The sequence below is a fragment of the Psittacula echo genome (assembly GCF_963264785.1).
Source record: "Psittacula echo genome assembly, chromosome: 6".
Classification (NCBI taxonomy): domain Eukaryota; kingdom Metazoa; phylum Chordata; class Aves; order Psittaciformes; family Psittacidae; genus Psittacula; species Psittacula echo.
The window spans coordinates 50,425,562-50,444,646 of record NC_137743.1 but is presented as its reverse complement, the minus strand read 5'-3'; the positions used below and the strand labels follow the sequence as shown (position 1 = coordinate 50,444,646).

Sequence of the window (19,085 nt, the reverse complement as noted above, 5' to 3'; positions counted from 1 at the left end):
GCAGCTTTCTTGTCCTGCTCACCTAAGAGTACCTACCCTAGCAGAACCCAACACACCTGCACAGGAACCCAGTGAGGAGAAGGAGAGGGTTTTGTTGAGCTGGTTATTTACCTTCCTGTCTGCTTATAGAATTGTTCCTCAAACTCTCTCAGAGCTTTGCGAAGCCTTTTCTTATCTGCTCTTGTTTCTCTGAGATGTTCAAGCAGGACGGGCCTGTAAAACAGAGACAAGAACATGAAACCCTCATGTGTTTGGGAGTATTGTAAATGCTGCAGCTTCGGCTAATGAGCAGCCTGCTGCTATGGGCCACAGCAGGCACTGCTCTCAGTGCCCCAAGGCATTCCACCACATCCCTCCCAGCTATAGATATAACTGTCTGTACCATCACATGTAATAAACAGTTGTGCACCCTCCCTTACACTACTATTCCCACCCTTCTAATAAAGTGAAGACAGAGACTCTGTGGACAACATGGGAGGAAAAATTTTCAGGATTGGGTCTTGCTTGTGGTCTTGATTCTGTGTGGAATTAATGGAGTTTACAGGGCTCAGCATCTCACAGGAAATGTTGTGCATCTCTGTAACTGAATTCATAAAGTCAACATCCAAGCCCTACTCCTGAAAGCAGCTGTTACCAGACATTACCGTGATGCAGTGGAAATGCTAGTGGTACCAAGAATCAACATTTTTGGAGGCCATGTCAGCTGGTATTTGTAGATTAAGTTTTTAAGCAGAGAAAAAATTCTGTCATGATATAGGCAGCTGGTATTTTTTTTTTTCCGTAATAACAAACTTCACAGAAATATCTCCACCGCATTTGTGACCAAACTATTACATACATAGTTGAGTTACTTGGAAAATCAAGGTATTTTTATTTACTCTCAATTTTGGTAGAGCCTGGTCAACTTCATTTATGCACCCGAGAGCTCCCAATCAAAAAAGAAAAAAAAAAAAAAAAAACAAACAAGTAAAAGATAGCATCCATAAGATTTCTGTTCTGTCATAAGCTACAGCAACACGACAGTTCTGTCATAAGAACATCTGTTCCTGGAAGGCATATTCCCCAGCAAGTTGCAGGGCTGAGTGATAAAAGCCCATGTGCATCTTGAGATTTGTTGTCTCATGCTACCAGAAATTCTTAACCACAAATCAGAAGGTTTTGAGTTTTATAATGGAAGGTAGGAGGGTGGTGCTAAGTTTTCTGGGCATCCAGACACTAATAACTATTCTTATGCAAGGAAGAAATTGATTTTACACACATTCAGTGGCCTCCCACATGACTGAGCCTTCATTCAGCTCACCTGTGGCTGTTTGTATGCCTCATGTCTCTGACCTTTTTACATCACTCGCACTGTCAGTCCCAGCACACGGGAGCAGACTACCCTGCTTGGCCAAACTATGCTTTGTTTTATGACTGCTTTGTAAGAACATAAGTAGCTAGGTATCTAAAAATTCTGCAGCAATTATCTGGTAATAATGGGTCTGAATAATAGGCCTGCACATCTTTACTATGTCATTGTGTTGTACCTACCACTCTGTAGTTATTTCTCCTACCTGCTTATATTCCTTCACCCTTCTCTTCATGGACTTGGCACAAAAATTTGAATAAGTTGCTCAAACCATAGGTGGCTGCCCAAAAAACAACAAATATCCTCTGCCTCTTTTCTCCAGTAAGAAAACACTGAATCATTTGTTTGGTATAGAGTATTCCCATGCAATAAGTATGGATCATGTTTAAGTTACAAAGTCTACATGAAATATTTTAAAATATTTGGGAAAAAAAAAAAAAAGAACTTACATTGTTGCCTCATGTAAATTGGACATAGACAAGGCTGTTTGCCTGAAAACCTTCTTTTCATCCAGAGGTGAAACATATGCAGGCTCACTTTCCTCCTGAGAGTAACACAGGTGCTCATCAACAGGAAGGCAAGATATTGGACCAAATGACAACTCATGGCTGCTTTGAGAATGGTCTTCATCTGAGTCTTCCTCCTCCTGCTTGTAAAATGTACAGCATTATTAAATTAGTTGTTTACATTACAATACTAACAATGAATAGGATGACAATGTAAAGAATTAGGATCTAACTTCCTGGATGTATTAATTGAAATATATTGCACATATTGAAAGCTTCACCCAGGTCTGCCCAAGATTGTTCATAAGAGCTCTCCCAGGGCTGACTGAGTTACTGTGTATTGTCCACTGAGTCTAAAAACCACAGAAGTTTGCCCTGCTTCTGACTATCTCCAGCCAGCAACTTATTTCTGTTTACTCAAAAGCCTGCTGGAACTTGTACTCCTCTTATATACCATCCACTGTTTGTATTATGCCCAGAAATTCTGCCTGTAACAAGAGCTGGAGGTAGAGATTCCACAGTTTTATAGCTACAGATGTTAACTACCAAAATAGAGTGATGGTCACTGCCTTCTTCATGTTCCCTCATCCTTAGAAGAAAAGTTGAACTTTTGAAACTAAAGCTTAAACATAAAAACTCCATGGAGCAAAGCTCCTAAGAAGTAACACAAGGGAACTTCAGTTAAATTTTTAAATAAAATGTCCATGTGTACACAGGTCTACACTGGGATTTTTCAAATAAATCTAAAGCTCCACTGTCATCTAACAAGACAATAGTTCATCATTTTTAAAATCATCCCCTTCCCAGTTACAATTAGATTAGCATTTTTGGTAGGCATGCTAATTAACTTCCGAATAGCCAGATTCTATTACCGCTACTCACAGTGAGACCAGCACTGTTACATTACATTGATATTAAAGTATTACAAATTACATTTATGTGCTACATGTTTGATAAAAACAAAATATAGAACATAGATATAGTGACTCCATAGTGCTTCATGGACACAGGTAGGTTTCTTTCAGTGTTGCATATGTTAGCCTTAATGGAAAACTAGCACCAGCCTTTGACCTCTTACTCAATCACTTGAAGTGATTGCCTCAGAAACCACTGCCACACATTGCGACCTCTGGCATGCTTAGACATTGAATTTTTCAGAGCACTTGCTCTGTGTGGAGCACCCTGCTTTAACCAATGAGCAGAGTCGTCAAATATCAGTAGATCTATTGCTGCCAAACTCCCATACAGGTACAAACCAAACACAGCATTTAGCATGTTTTATTGACAATGGATATGAATTCTTTCCAACTTACAATTGTTGTGATCAAAGGTGGAGTTACAAGAAGTTTCTTGATAATTCTGTATCTGTCGTAAAGAGGTTTCATGAGATTCTTTTCTTGCTTAGTTACCTAAAGAGAAATCATAACAAAATATACTCCTCCAAAATAAAAAATACAGAAATTTTGCTCCTGTAAAGCTGAGAAAGGTGTTAGAAGAATATGACCTGATGTGTATTTTGCTTTCATAGATACATCATGGGAACTGTAATTTAATCCATAAAATTTCTAAAAAGGAAAATGCCAATCTATTTTCTAATGGAAATACCCACTGTGGATTCCTCACTTCCTTGAGCCACATGACCTAGGCAGAGGGTAAACTATTCTCTGTCTCTTTCTGAAGATGCTAACAGAGTCAGAAGTGTTAAGATATGCTTCTACTGTGCCACTGGTATCTCAATTAACTCTAATAATGGCAGCAGGCTAGCTACAGCAATGTGACAGTCTACCTGGGACAATATACTCAGGAGCCCAGGGGGACAGCTGCGAGTGCAGCTTTACAGCCTCAGCGAGCGAGCTGGCTCCATGCAGAATTGCTGTGTGCACCCCTTGCTGGAACTGCCTTCCACAATAGTGATTAACTGTCTATTCATTTTGTTTGGGCTTTTATGAGCACTAGGAGCATGGATTTGGAGGAGAATATTATTTTAGAGCAGGTATTAAGAGACTGATCTAGCCACAAATGTTTGTAAGTATAAAAATAAACCTTACGGAAACTAGCTGTGCAGTAGACCAAGTTACTGTGTTTAGGAAAAAAAGAGCAAATCCCACAAGAAGAAACAAACAAACAGAAAACCAACATGTTCTCCAGTGAGTGCCAAAACAGTCATTGGCAAACTAGTCCACTGTCAGCCCCTGCTCCTCAACTCACATGCCTGTCAGCACATATGGGATACAATTTCACTGTCTTTTGGCACTGCAAGTGCTGCATTGAAGCCCAGCTACACATGCTCAGATGAGTGAACAAACAGCAGGTCTGAAGAGACAGACTGGCTGACAGTATGGACAATAGTTCAGAGCTGTGCAAAACCAAATACCTGATCAGCAGGAGCAAGGGTGACAGCAGACAAATGCAGGTTGGTGACACTGCATATTTCTGGCTGAGTGAGTAGTTAATGAATATTGCTAGAGCCATGTTTCACCAGGGAATGTCAGGGCTTGCTTAGGCAGCAAGTCCACTTCTTTTCCCCAGTCTTCATGTTCCATTTGACTGCAACACACAAGAGCTCCAGGAAATGCCAAACAAGCCAGAATAGATAATTATTTGTTTAAAACCTTATGAGTGCCCTCTCCATCTGACTTTGCTTAGGTAAGTCTGGATAAAGATGGTGTTCACCCACATTACACATCAACAGGACAAACATCATCACCAGTACTCTCCACTGGCTGCTGTAGCCAGAATACTCAGAACATGCAGCAGCTTGGCAATTTTTTCTGGTGGGTTCTCTTTTTGTACTCCCAAAGAAAGTTTCTACAAAACTGTGACATTGTCTAGGAATTTTGCTGTTTGCTTAAAAAAAAAACAAAACAAAACAGCAAAACCAAAACAAAACAAAAACTGCAGCAAACCACCAATGTTTTTGCATAATTGGCTAAATTTCTGATTATTGTCATGGAAATCCAGTATGCTCCATTCAAACTAACCTTTTGATAATGCTATGGTGCAATATTTGTTAAATGACAAGGTATGTCATGGGTTCCTAGGTCAAACATCTTAAGTAGGGAATGTTGAGTTGTCATGGTTTAAGCCTAGCTGGTAACTCAGAATCACGCAGCCGCTCGCTTACTCCCCACCTTCCCGCCCCTGCTCCCAGAGAGATGGGAAAGAGAATCAAAAGAGTGTAACTCTCATGGGTTGAGAGAAGAACTGTCAAGTAACTAAGGTATAACACAAACCACTGCTGCTACCACCAATAGTAATATTGATAAGGGAAATAACAAGGGGAGAGAAAACAATTGCTCACCATCCGCTGACCGATACCCAGCCTGACTCGAGCAGTGATCTAGCCCTTCTGGGTAACTGCCCCCCAGTTTATATACTGGGCATGACGTGCTGTGGTATGGAATACCCTTTTGGCTAGTCTGGGTCAGGTGTCCTGTCTCTGTATCCTCACGGCTTCCAGGGCCCTCCTCACTGGCAGAGCATGAGAGACTGAAAAGTCCTTGGTCAGAGGAAACATTACTTAGCAATAACTAAAAACATCGGTCTGGTATCAGCGTTGTTCTCAGGCTAAAGTTGAAAACACAGCAGTGCATCAGCTACTAAGGAGAAAAATAACTGTTACAGCTGAACCCAGGACACGAGACCTCAGCAGTCAATATTCTAGTATTGTGAAAATCCATTTTCTGCACTGGGAAACCTCTTTGGTAGTAGAGAGGCATCTGTTTTGTGAGCTAATGTCACTGGAGTGCCACTACCTGTGCACTCATCAATTTGACTTCCCCAAGTCATCACCCCCTGGCTTTTACAACGTGTGCAGGTTTCCCTAGCAGGGCCCCTCCAGCTCTGAGCTGTGCACAAGGCCTGTGCTGGCCACTGAGTGTGGGCCTCGCTGGCCTCACTCTCCAGCTGTGCTTGATGCCCATGATGCATGCAGACTCCTTCCCTCAGGAAAATACAATCATATAGATACAAAGGTTAAAATTTGCTTCTCTAAGACACATGATTATTTAAGTGTGCAACCTTGTGTGGAGCATCTCCAGATTGATTGTTCATTTTCAACAGCAAAAAAAGAGATGTAAAAATCTTGCCTAACTTCAGTTTCCTTGCTTTTAATTCTTGCCTGTCCCTGATCTTTGTGTGACCTCAAGCCAGAGCTGTTTGGCAGACCTAAGGTTCCCTCATGACAGCTTAGTATCTCTTTCCTTATGCAGTTAGCATCCTCTTGCTTAGCTGGTTATTCACCTCCTTCAACCTTGAAAAGAAACAGCCTCTCTGAACCCCATGCTGCAAAGTCAATCCTATTATTTTCTTTTCTTTGAATCTTAAAATCTCTTTTACCTCTATATGGCACTAATAACTCAATTTCTTTTTTGTTCTTCTTCTTAGGAAATACAATTTCTTCATACACTTCCTATGTATTCTCTCTCTCCCTCAGCTCTCATTCCAAGCCCAAAGATGATGGACAAAAATTATTTTATCCAGGGTGCAGAGATCAGACACAGATCACAATAATATTAACAGCTGGCGTATTTTTTGACACTTGCTGGTGCCATTCCCCTTTTCCTCTACCACAACAATTACAAGTCAAAAACAGAGACAGTCATAAGAATACAGACATCAAACAGGAATTCCTCAGTTGTGTGTAGGCAAATTTTCGACTCATCATCTCACCAATGGTGGCAATTCTTTGTTTTGTACCTGCATTCAGCAATGAAGTCTCTTGAAAGGATTTTAATTAATAGTTATGTGCTGCTGTGAAGTAAAGGAAAACACAGATGACAGGTCCTGTCGTTCATGTCTCAGCCAGTGCCCTATAAGGCTTTCACCACTGCTATGCATTCTAACCTTTCATATGCCACAGCAGAGTTATCGTATGCATGAGCAAAGTCTGTTGTGGATATATAATCATCCACTTTTATCACAAAACCCTGCAACTTCCAATCATGAAGAGAGATACAGGGTAACTAGCAACTTGCCTTTTTAATTTATTTTTTTAAATACAAACCAAATTCATCAGTATCCAGCAATAACATTTATACCTGAAGATTAGTTTGAAATAATTAAAATTATGTTAATTGTGTAAAATTCATCTTATTTAAAATATGAGTAAAAAAAAATTTGTTAGAGAAGTTAGATAATTTTTAATTTACCTATCTTTCCATGGTATACTTACAAGTTGTCCATGAATAGTCTCAAAATATAGTAGACATTTCTGAAGACTGATTTTTTCCAAAGCCATTTGTTTTTTTGTCATATCCTATTTAAAAAAGTTATTTATAAGATTATGAGTCAGGATTTCATGACAAGGGTACAGGTACGTATGTGCTCAATAATCTTTTCTCCCCAAATAAACATTAATAATGAATTCTGCTTCTGTCTGCATTGAGATCATGGGGACTTGGCATTAACTTAGCAAGAACAAAGTCCAAATTTACATGACTGAAGTTTCAAATTAATCAAAGTACATGTTACCCTCTGAAAGCCTAATGCAAAGCTTATGAGAGCTCTGGGGATACTTTACTGATTAAAGTAGGCTTTAGGTTAGGCCTTTTTTAGCAGAAAACACACTGTATTTACTTCGTCTGGCCAAAGTGGACTCCTTGAGGTCTGAACTTGTGCTCTTTCTTCTGAAGAATGAGACATGAATACAAATCTACTGAAAGGCTGGAACCTTAATATTTTTCTTAACTGTCATTATACAAAGATGTAATACTTGATTGCCTTGATTTCTTTCAAAGTCACTTTTCTATGAAAGCAATTTAACAAGCTTAAAGTCAGGAAGCGGTATTAGGCTATTGATAGAACACTTCATCCTGAGCTGGAAAGTTTCCAAGGGTACAAACTATGGTCTCAGTCAATAAGGCAAGAAGCTTTGTGTGTCACTCGATCAGAGCCTGCGTCTGAAAACTGTTTCTGGGAATACTGGTTGACAGAAAGTCTAAACAAGCAGAGGTTTTTGCTTCAATATTGTAGCCAAATTGCATGCACATGAGGTATATCTCATCAGTTGCGTTTTGGAAAGACGGGCTCACAAAAGACCACTGCAGCACATGAGTAGAAGGTTGCACAGATTTAAGTGCAGTACTTTCCTAGAACCTTTTCCAATGTTTAGGTAACATTTATGAATAATCACTGTAACATAAAACTAAAGAAATATTTTTCTCATCCATTCTAGGGAGAAATCAATTAATGAGATCTGTATGTTGGTAACTTCTACTTGCCAGGTCAGTTCATAAATTGTAGATAGCATTCCCTCTTATATATTAAATATAGTTTAGTTGTAACAAATGAGAACAACCACCATTCTAGACAAAATCATAGAAACTTGCAAAAATAGAGAGGACATAACTCAACTTTTTAGTTTTTCATCGAGAAAGAGAAAGATTTGCCTTGGCTTGTAAGGGATGAAGAACAGAAAGCTTCAGCTATGCAAACACAAGACATTTGCAGAGTGGAATGATAGAGTCACAATGAAATCCCTAAATATCCAACCATCGTGATACTATATGAATAACCCATAAATGCTGAGCCTACTAGAAAAAGGTGCTATCTCTAAAATGAAATGGAAGAATAATCTGATCAGCCAGCAGGAAATTACAGCTGAAGTGTACACATCTGTAGAACCGCTATGGGGAAGCTGCAGAAAGTGCAGCCCTTTAATAACATTGGGAATGAAGGCAGGCTTTGCTCTGCTGAAGACCTAACACTGCAGTTGATTCCTGTTGATTTCTGTTCAAAAGTAACAATATGAAACACTGGTACCAGAAAGAAGAATGTTGATTTTTCATCATGCGGTTTGTCAGTTGGTGATTTATTTAGTATATGTACAGGTGTCTGCTGCAGGGAGCACACAATTTAACTGGCATTTCTCTCCTCTCTCCCTTTCCTCTTATTCCCAAAAAGGTCTGCTCTTGGTACTTGCATGTTTTCATCTGGGTTGGAACAGCAAGAAGCACGTGAAACTAACGTCTTTTTCCACAATCTCTGCCAGACATGACAGATCTGTATAAATGAGGGCCAAGTGTCTGGAGATTTGGAGGACAGCTCACTGACCACAATGGAGTAATGTGAAGGAAAGTGGCACTGAGGGCTGGGGGGGAATACAGTGCCTTTCCGCAGAAAGTTGATGACTAGGTCTTTGTATTGACAACTTGCAGAAGTGTTTTTAATGATTAGCCTCTACTTTTTAAAAACAGATCAAGTGCAGAAGAAGGAATGCTTTTGTGATACCAACTTCAGCAGGAGCAAAACCGGTTTTGCTTGTAGCCAAAATGCAAAACCAGTGCAGAACCACTAATCACATTTTATCTTGAAGGTCTGTATGAGTTAATCACTCCAAAACTCTGTCATTCACGTAAAGAGAGGAACTGCTAACTAGAATGCAAGACTATTATAAAGTAGCTAATTTGTTTATTTATAATGAATACAAGGTTAATTCTTTCAAAACCTATTAAGCCTGGAGCAGCTGCATGGTTAGGAGGAAACGGGATGATCATTAGTATTGATTTTACACATGAGAAACAATCTCAAGAGGGTTTAGCATTTGGGCCTATTTCATTAGCTCATTTTATTAGCAATCTCAAGACAGTTTATATTCAGCTAAGTTTGAAAGGGATAATAATTTCAAAATCAGAGAAGGCAGGCAGAATCACAAACTATAGAATTATCTGAGACATCTTAGAACTGTAGACTGCATACAACAGCACAAACTTCAATGCTAATTAAATAAAAACACTGCTTCATAGCCAAGGAGAAGATGAACCTAAGCAGATCAATAGTGAGAGGACAGATACATAAGGGCAGCCAGTCTGAGAAAAGCCTTGGGGGACAGACAGCAAATGCTCAAACTAAACATAAGGCAGAAGTTATTTGCTGCATGTAAAGAAAAAGGGTACACACACATGCAAATAAAATAAAGTTCAGGTTGTAGTTTGGTTTTCAAAACTCAGGCCAAGGGCACACAAAACATTGTTTGAAGTTGTCTTCCTCACTAGATAGTTCCTTGAATGATTATGCCTTTTAAACTCGCTGCTATTTTCCCAGGCAGTAAATACAAACTCTGGGAACAGGCAGTATGATAGTGGGGACCGGTCCTGGCTGAGGCCTTTTGCTGTCAGAGGCAGCTTTTTGTTTCCATGCAGGTACAAAGTCTGGGTTCCAAAGGCCTGCTATGTCTGCCACATGGTTGTGTGGTTGCAGCTTCTAACACAAAAGCAGTAAGAAAAATTTTAAGGGAATGCAACAAGTGACATGACACATCCATAGAACAATGCCCATTTCCTTCAGCTGAAGATCAAGCCACGTCTGACTGTAGCTCCACTGAGAAAGGCCATGTTTGCTGGTGAACCACACTGGATCACCGTAGGGCTGCTGCTCTGCAATTGGTGTGACTGAGGCACCAATTACATCCCCAGCCATTAAACATTCAGATTGGCTTAAAAATCAGGAGCTGGGGTTTGGATTTGGAGTTTGGGGATTTGGTGGCATCTTTTTAATAGTATAATTCAAATTATGTCAATTTGCCTTTTGGCTCCTGAACAGGGTCCTATGTTCATGGCCTTAATTTTTTTTTTCCTGAAGCCTTGTACCTAAAAATGAGGTGAACTGTTAAGATAAATTGCCAGCTCCCAGCACAAGGAGCTAGTGACACAAACAGCAGCAGGTGCCTATCCCTTTTTAGGTTACTGAATCATTCATAGGCTAACCCCAATTTTCTCTACATCTTCTCATTCCATAAATTTCCTCACAGGCTCTTTTGTGAGAGGGGTGTTTTATCCTGAAAACCACGTTTTGCTATTTCATATTCAGATCTTGTGGTGTGTCCTTTTTAAACATACCGGCTGGTTCACGATTTTACTCTGTGCCTCTCTCAAGGACACACATTCTCTCATTTTTGTTTCAGCAGGGCCTTAGAGGTTTTCTACAGCTGAACTTCAGAGGAGAACTTGACAGGCTTTTATGGAAACACTATCCTTGACCAAAATAACTATATCTTAAGTCTTGAAAGTAGAAACATGTAGCTCCTATTAGTTTATTATTAATCTAACTCAGATTCTCGTACAGGATCTAAATGTTATATACAAAATAAAATGTTGCACATAAAAAGTATCTACAGTAACACTAAAGTTGCCTATAGCTGAAATGAAGACTTTGATCTGCTGTAACCTGCAGATATCCTTGATTCATTTCACCTCCTTAGTGCTACAAACTTCATTCTCCTCCAATTCATAATGAAAACCCAATCTTTTTTAATATTATATTTAAAGACCGACTAAAATATATAATTTTGAAATAGATAGTTTTGACTTCATATTATTCATTTTCAAGCCTCTATTCCATAGCAGTTACCTAGAACTATTACCAAATGCCTCTGCTAACAGGTAGCTCTCTCAAAGCAAGTTCTTTCCACAAGAATACAAGAAGAAAATAAATAAGATCTTTAAAAATATTTGAAAATATTAACTGTGCAAACATTAAATTTGCATTTACAGAATTCCCTGTGAATATTTCAAGCCAGCACTGCCACTGCACAGATTTAGGAGGTTCTCTTTTAGAAAATCAGAAATGTAATTAAACAAAAAAATGAGTGGGACAGAGACCCACACCCAACTTATAAGAGATTTTTCCTGGCCAGGATTTCTTCATGGCATCTGTTTTGCTGTCATCTCATCTCACTCCTTGCATAATTAAAATAAAAAAAAACAAATGAAAACAGTATAATACAGTCTGCACTGTTGGGATTTTAGGACTACATACAGAACAGCTTGGTTTTGTTGTCATCCTTTCTTTTCTTACAAAGGAGTTCTGGTTATGAAACACTTTTTGCAGCTCAGGTTTTCAAAAACAGTAGTTTATAAAAAGAAACTATTAAAAAATCAGTCATGTATGCAGAGCTCAAGATCCTCCGAAGCACAGCATCATTATACACAGTTCTATATAGTAGCTAGTTGTTTAAGAACAAACAATAGAAGAAAACAAACCAAACCAACCAAATAACCAAATTAACAAAACAAAACTTATCTGCTGGGTATTTTTTGCTACTGAAATCCACCCAGGATCAATTCATTGCCTTGCTCAGCTGTATATCATCAGGAATAGCAGCATCATTCGACAGCAAAAATAGCCAAAAAAGTAGCATTCTTATGAATAATATGTCTTGCAGAACAGCTTTTGGCAGACCCTATAATGTGCCAGGAGTGTGAAGGTACAGCAGGATTTGAAAATATATACTAATTTCAAAACAAAAATAAATTGCCTACCCAAGCAAGTATGTTTCATGGAATATTGCTCCTACATTTAGAACAATAATTGAGAACGTGGAAGAGCAGAAGCAGTATCAGATCAGAAGGGCAAAGCAGTCTGGATGGTTGTGTTATCCATGTGATCCTACTGTAGTGTTATCTATTGACTGGACAGAGGCTTTCAGCATTTCTCTGGTGAGAGGGGAACTTCAGGAACGTTTTTAGTCGCACAGTTTCTGTGGACTCAAGATAGGAATGCTTTTGCTGACGTTATCTTCAATACACTGGAATACACACTTAACTGCACACACAACCTCAAGTAGGCAGGTTTCAGCAGTGCCTGGCAAACAGCTTTATACATGCATCTCTGAGCAAAATGCACTTAGCACTATATGAAAACTCCTTTTGCACCTCTTTTTCTGTGCAACTCTTGACAGAAAAGCAGACTTCAGAAAACTGCGCTAGAGTTCCCATCTTGTTTGAGAGAAAATGCACTGCAGTGCCAGAAGTCATAGGATGCACATGCACCAGCATACCTTGAGACAGCTACACTCTAAATAATATCTGCCTCAAATGATAATGTTCTGAAAAAAACAACCATAACTTCTTAAATACCTTAATAGTCTCGGGAATATTGAAGTGCTGTCTTTTCTCCTTTAATCTTCTCAATACACTGTCCATGGTTTCTTCTACTGAGGGAGCTGGTTCCGTGCTTGTGGCCTCCTCTGTCCCAGCCTCTTTAGAGGTCCCAGTGCTTTCACTATGATCATTTCTTTGGGGTGCTCTAGAGGTACAGTTTTGCTCTTCTGACATTCTTAGTTTCAGCTCTGAAAGGCAAATCACTTGGTAAGTAAGTAGATTAGAAATATTTGCAAAGCAGTTTCCTCCGACACTACAAGAAAAAAAAATTCCTATTTCTTGCACACAATTATGTACTTCTCTTTTTCCTCCCAGTCCATCTTTGACATAAAAGATGAGGACTGAAGAGACACTGGGTTAAAAAGTGGGGTCTGGGTAGGAGAATCAATGCAGACTTTCTGTGGGAGTGCAAATAGGAGAGGGGCTTAAAAAGACAAACAGCCCTTGAGAATATTTGTGGGAAGTTTGGGGAGGAAAAAGAAAGGATGTGGAAGCAGAGCCCTCTCTCCCCTTCTTCCCCTCAACAAACCCATGCACTCTCAATTGATTTGATGTCTGGATGAGTAAAAACATGTCCATGCATGCTGTGGGGATTGTTGTCTAAGGATGCAGTCCTTCATGGACACCTTCCTGGACAAGAGGCAGCATCTCTGCAGGCACCTGCCATGCTCCCACTCCAGCTGTGCTTGCCTGCTCTCCTGTGCTGCTGCGCAAGTGAGGAGAGCGAAAGCCCTCACCTGAGCAGGGCCGGGGAGCCCAAACTGTGTCACAGAGCCCACCATGCCAGCTGCCAGGCTTCTGGAGCCATGTGCTCCAGGTCTGCATAACTAATCCAGCTCTTCTCTAGTGCAATTTAAACCATAACCCTCCCTTCCAGAGGCTGCATTGCTATCCCAGCCAGGCCGCTGAGCTGGTCCTTACATGGAGAATCACACACTTTGTTTCAATGACTTCCCTTGGCAGAAAAGTACCTGAGCAACCAAGCAGAAGACATAGAGGTTACAGTTTGGCCTAGCTTCCCGGTCAGCAACCTGCCTGGATGCAGTAAAGTGTGTAAGTATATTAGCCTGATACCAAGCCAAAGACCATGGAGCTCTAGAGACCTGTACAGAGCAACAAGGAAATTGAATTAAGGCTGGAACTAGTGCACACAAACTCCGGCTTTGTACCTATCAATCGTATGCCTGGCTGGAGAGCGACAGTGGGCTTATTGAAATCTGCACAGAGACAGAAATTTTTTTTCAGCTGTGACAATCTGAGGATACAGGCCAGGTTTGTAGGGGAAAACAATAAACTCATAGAGCTAGGAAGGATGGACAAAGCCTTACAGACTTGAAGGACTTACAAGCACTTGAATGTTTTTCTTTTTCAGTTGTACTTGTTTCGTGAACATTGTGAATCTTGCTTCACTTAAAAGTGGGATAATAAAATCAAGTGTGTTCACAGGATTGAGGCATTTTGGGTGTAAAGATGAGGCTGATCTATGAAAACTAGGCCCTTTGGCTAGTTGAAGGAATGGTTTAGTTGAAGAGATAATTTTCAGAAACTATTTCCTCTCATTTGCCCTTCCTGGATTTGCAGCACAAAGTTCAAGGGGGAAAAAAATTAAAATCTAGTAATCATGCAGCATAGTATTTAAGAGATAATTTTCCAGAAGAAATTTACTGAGAGATGAGTTTCTAATTCTTTATTTACTACAGTCATACCCTCTATAGCTACATTCTTAACTATATCAAAAACAGAAATGAAAGATAATACTACAATTTAATTAGTAGTGAGGATCCATTTATAATGGAAAAATAAATAAATTATAAATAGCCTTTAAAAAAAATCAATCAGTCTTCTCTACATTCTCCCTGAAGGCAAGCATGTGATACCCCCACAGACGTTAGTGGGGTGGTGCACAAACAGTCAAGGGCAAAATTTGACCCTGAAGACCAAATCTAATATCAGAGAAAGGTCTGGTTTTATTTTCAAAAAAGTAAAAACTTTAAAGCTGTATAACCTCAGTCCTAAAGGAACATTTTGCACCTACATTTGAACTATTACAAGGACACTTTCAACTTTGTAGTTCTGTATTTCAGACACACATAAAAATATCCAGAATCGCCTTTCACATGAATGTTTATAGTGATGAGGGAGAGGTGTCATCTTTTTCCTCTTTCCTTTTTTAGCCTTCTTATGATATTGAACTGGCTTACATTTATCCCTGATTTCAGGAATCAAGGCAAATCATACCCTCTAATAAGCTTTGTTGTCACTGGGAGAATTATTGCCATGCATTGTGAAAAATAAGCACAACACAAAGGTTAGAAAATTAACACTAAAATATTCCAGATACACTGATGCTTCCAAAAGCTTTGGCAATAAAGTGAAATTACATGCTTTATGTACCTTTGAGCTGCTTACGACCTTTGGCCAAATCATTCATCCATTTCAGAACTTCAGGATTGGAAGTCTTGTCACCATGAGAAGGCTGAAAATAAAGAAAAAAGGGAAGAATAAAACAAAGGAATTGGTGGTTATACAAGCAAACAGATAAAAACCTATCCACACACAGTGTGCTGAAAAATGTCCATAGTTCCAATCACACTATATCATAGTGTCATGCAGAGCATTTGGTTTGATCATGATACAAATTTGTAATGGCTTGTCTCTCTCCACTGTAACACAGTGCTACATGGGTCTGAGTATTTCGGCTCTGATCCTAAAAAAACCCCAAACTTTTAAGTTGCTGACTAATTGGATAAGTAGTTTCAGTGACTTCAAAAGGACTGATTAAATACATAGTGTCAGTCAAGTTCCTAAGTAACTTCCAGCATGGTAATGCAAGCATTCTTTCCCTTACAAGGATAAGCTCTTACTCCTTTTAAGACAGGGATTCTCTTGTGAAACAGCATTTAAAAAATTTCAACTGAACTCCTGAATTAGTCAAATGAAAAAGTCCCATGCAACAGAGGATGAACCACAGAAGCTTTGTGTATCAGTCCTTTCTTTGCATTTAGAAACTGCCTCCAAATTAAAACCAATTTACACTGGATCTTCAACACTCAGACATTTAAAATGGCAAAACAGTTCTGCAAAATCTAAACCTCTGAAATAATTTTTTTCTGGTCACAGTGCGATGACTGTTTAGGTATGAAATCTTACTCCTAAACATATATATAATGACCCTAAGGCAGTACAATTCACAAATGTATGATTAAGTTTGCAGACATTGATGAGATTACAAGGTAATATATAATTTGCTTAATTTTCATTCTAATGTAGTCATAAGGTGTCACAAACTTCACTGTTTCATACTGTACATATCCTTAACATGACAGATGTTTTGATATGTTTATACTGCACAATTCACCTTACACAAATTAACTTGATATAAGCAATGATCTTGCATACACTGCATAAAGCATACCATTGATATCAACAAACCACCCCCCCTCAGCAACACATCCTAATTTTTATTTCTCTAATTTCTGCCAGTAGCTTCTATTGAGCTCTACTCTTTGAATGCTTACAGGAGTCTGCCCAAATGAAGGAATTTTCATAGCAGAGCAACAGTTTACAAGCAAAAGACTTCTACAAAGTAAATAAGTAGCTTTCCATCTTTTGAATCATTTTGGTTCAAAAGCAGTCAGCTATACTTCACTGACTCACACCTCTCACACATCTAGAAGATGGGTATTTTGGAAAAAAGGTCATTAAAAGGAAAGTAAATTAGAGTCTTAGAACTACAGCATACCCTGAAAGATAATAAAAACATATTCCCTCATTGATAATTTTCCTATTTCATTTTACCAAAAATACCCTTTCTGTTATTTTTTCTGCGTAAGTTTAAATACACTAAGATTCTTGCCTGCCTCTTGCAGTGTTTCCCTTTATCTTTTCAGTTATTATCTTACCAGGTATTTTCTTTCTTGCTCAAACTTTTCTTCATACTTCCTAATTTTTCTCTTGAGACTCTGAAGATGCTTGGTAAGTTGTGCTACTGTGTGTGGTTCTTTGCAGTCTTCACAGTTACATCTAGAAGAACTTCTTGGCCTGCAAAAGTGGAAAGCACAGTAGCTAGATCAACGAAGTGGCTATAATGGACCATGCCTTGTTTCAGGCACATTTAATGCTTTCCTAGCACTTCAGAATACATATTTAAGTTCTTTCACCTAAAGGCAGTTTAGTCTTACAAAGTGAGACTAAAATAATTTCTTTTGCTTGAAGATACCCCTAGAATATACTACTGGGTTCACCATATTTCTTTTACTCTCTTTTTTAAAAAAAATTAATTGTGGGATTTTTGAATATTTTTCAAAAGTTTAATCTAGTAGGTCACAACCTTGTCCAGTATTTACATTTAATACCCTCATCTTATTTCACAAATCTTCCAACTGTAATGGGAGACTGTAACGCCATGATTTGTCAAAGTAAGCTCAGGGAGATTTTTATTACTGGAAATAAACATTTTCATTTTGAAGGCATTTCAATTTGTGATTTTTTACAATTTCAAATAATAGGTCTGATTAGTGTTCATATGCAACTGAAAGCTATACGCATAAGATTTTAAGAAAGTTTGGTTTCTGGAGATTACATATATAGGCTGTTCATATGTTCGATGACACTCATATCTAGTGAATGACAGGAGCTATAGTCTTATTACAGCTGAAATTTTTAGTATTATAACTTGATAGCCCTCCCTACTTTACATTCACTCACCAGACTAATCACTAACTTTTAAAACTGTTTCTTGCTAACTATAATTAACAAAACTGACAAACAATAGCCTGGTGTGTTATCAGTGAAAAAACGTTAGATCTTGTTTCTCGTATTGCAAATTAACCATTTCAAATTACGCTACACTATAAAAAAAATTTTAGCTGAAATACGTATGAAAAAAATAGCTGAAAAAACGTGAAGAGTCAAAGACAGCCTTCCAATATCTGAAGGGGGCCTACAGGTATGTCAGAGAGGGACTCTTCATCAGGGACTGTAGCAATAAGACAAGGGGTAATGGGTTTAAACTTGAAAAGGGGAAGTGCAGGTTAGATATAAGAAGTTCTTTACTGTGAGGGTGGTGAGGCATTGGGACAGGTTGCCCAAAGAAGTGGTAAATGCTCCATCCCTGGCAGTGTTCAAGGCCAGGTTGGACAGAGCCTTGGGTTACATGGTCTGGTGTGAGGTGTCCCTGCCCATGGCAGGGGGGTTTAAACTAGATGATCTTATGTCCTTTCCACACCAAACCATTCTATGATTCTATGACTGTAGATTGTATAAAAATTATTTAAAATATATCAGAATTAAAATATAATTTCTTACATCATGAAAGGTTGAGCACTTGGTGGAGAAGGGGCAGACTCTGTGTCTAGATTAAATCTCTGGCTTTGGCTAAAGATAGAGCAGCGTGGTGACAAAAGAGGATTGTCGCCATCCGTAATGTGATACAGCAGTCGACTGGTCCCTAGGGAGTGATGTTCTTGTGGGCTGCTGTCCATGTCATTCTGCCAGTCTCTGTGAGCTGGCACAGGCTCTAGAAAGCAAGCATAAGCCAATACAGACTGAGGGTCACACACAAGATATTTAGCTACCTAGATAAATACATATCTATACCTACAGAAGTATTCAAAGCATAAGTATTCAAAGTAAACAGCAAATAGTTCAGCAAAGTATCGCATGCAGGACGAATATACTATGAAGGATAAGAAAATAGAAAGGATGGTTACTACCTTAGCATAAAGCAATTTTGAGTTCCAGGGGAGAAGGTACATGGCTGTGTTTGTAAACTATAATGTAAAGCATAATACAAAGATGGATTTTCCAGAATAGCAGCATTAATTATATTTTCATATATATGTTTGCTTTTGAAAGTCATATTTCTAAAGAAGACAACGAATGTACAAAACAAGTTTATTTTATGATGTAGCATTTAGTCCTTTGGTCAAGAGAAAGGCAGGTCAAAAATACAACGTCCTGATGCTAAGAACCTCCAGTGTTGCTTGCTGTATCCTGCAGAATTTCAGGAAGGTTTGAAGTTGCATACCCATGGGTCTAAAGAACACAAGATGTGAAAATAAAAACAACCAATAACATTCAAGGTAGTTATTCGAAGTAGTGTGCAGTCACTGCTACTTGGAAGTCATGCTTATGGTACTATGTTAATATTGTCTTGGGTTATACAGGGAAGCCTTGCCTTGGATGCCTCAAAAGGTAAAAGATGATTTATAGAGATGGTCAAGCTAGAAGTCAGAATGACTCATTCTGGGCTGGAAAAGTAGGAATTGGTGAACCTCATTGCACTGTTTATGGGCAACATGGAAAATAATGGGCACATTACAGAGCCTACCTCCAGCGAATACCAAGAGT

The 19,085-nt window shown here is 38.8% G+C and overlaps 1 protein-coding gene across 1 annotated transcript in view; it reads right to left on the bottom strand.

Moving 5' to 3' along the window:
- Positions 1–19,085, bottom strand: part of FAM13C (family with sequence similarity 13 member C) — a gene marked incomplete at its 5' end in the record, with an annotated part of 56,985 nt that overhangs the window by 2,304 nt on the left and 35,596 nt on the right. The window contains 8 exons of the mRNA XM_080620267.1: positions 112–213; positions 1,798–1,997; positions 3,168–3,263; positions 7,028–7,111; positions 12,711–12,922; positions 15,129–15,210; positions 16,637–16,775; positions 18,042–18,252. Coding sequence (XP_080476393.1) covers positions 112–213; positions 1,798–1,997; positions 3,168–3,263; positions 7,028–7,111; positions 12,711–12,922; positions 15,129–15,210; positions 16,637–16,775; positions 18,042–18,252 — 1,126 coding nt within the window. The remainder of the gene's footprint in view (positions 1–111; positions 214–1,797; positions 1,998–3,167; positions 3,264–7,027; positions 7,112–12,710; positions 12,923–15,128; positions 15,211–16,636; positions 16,776–18,041; positions 18,253–19,085) is intronic.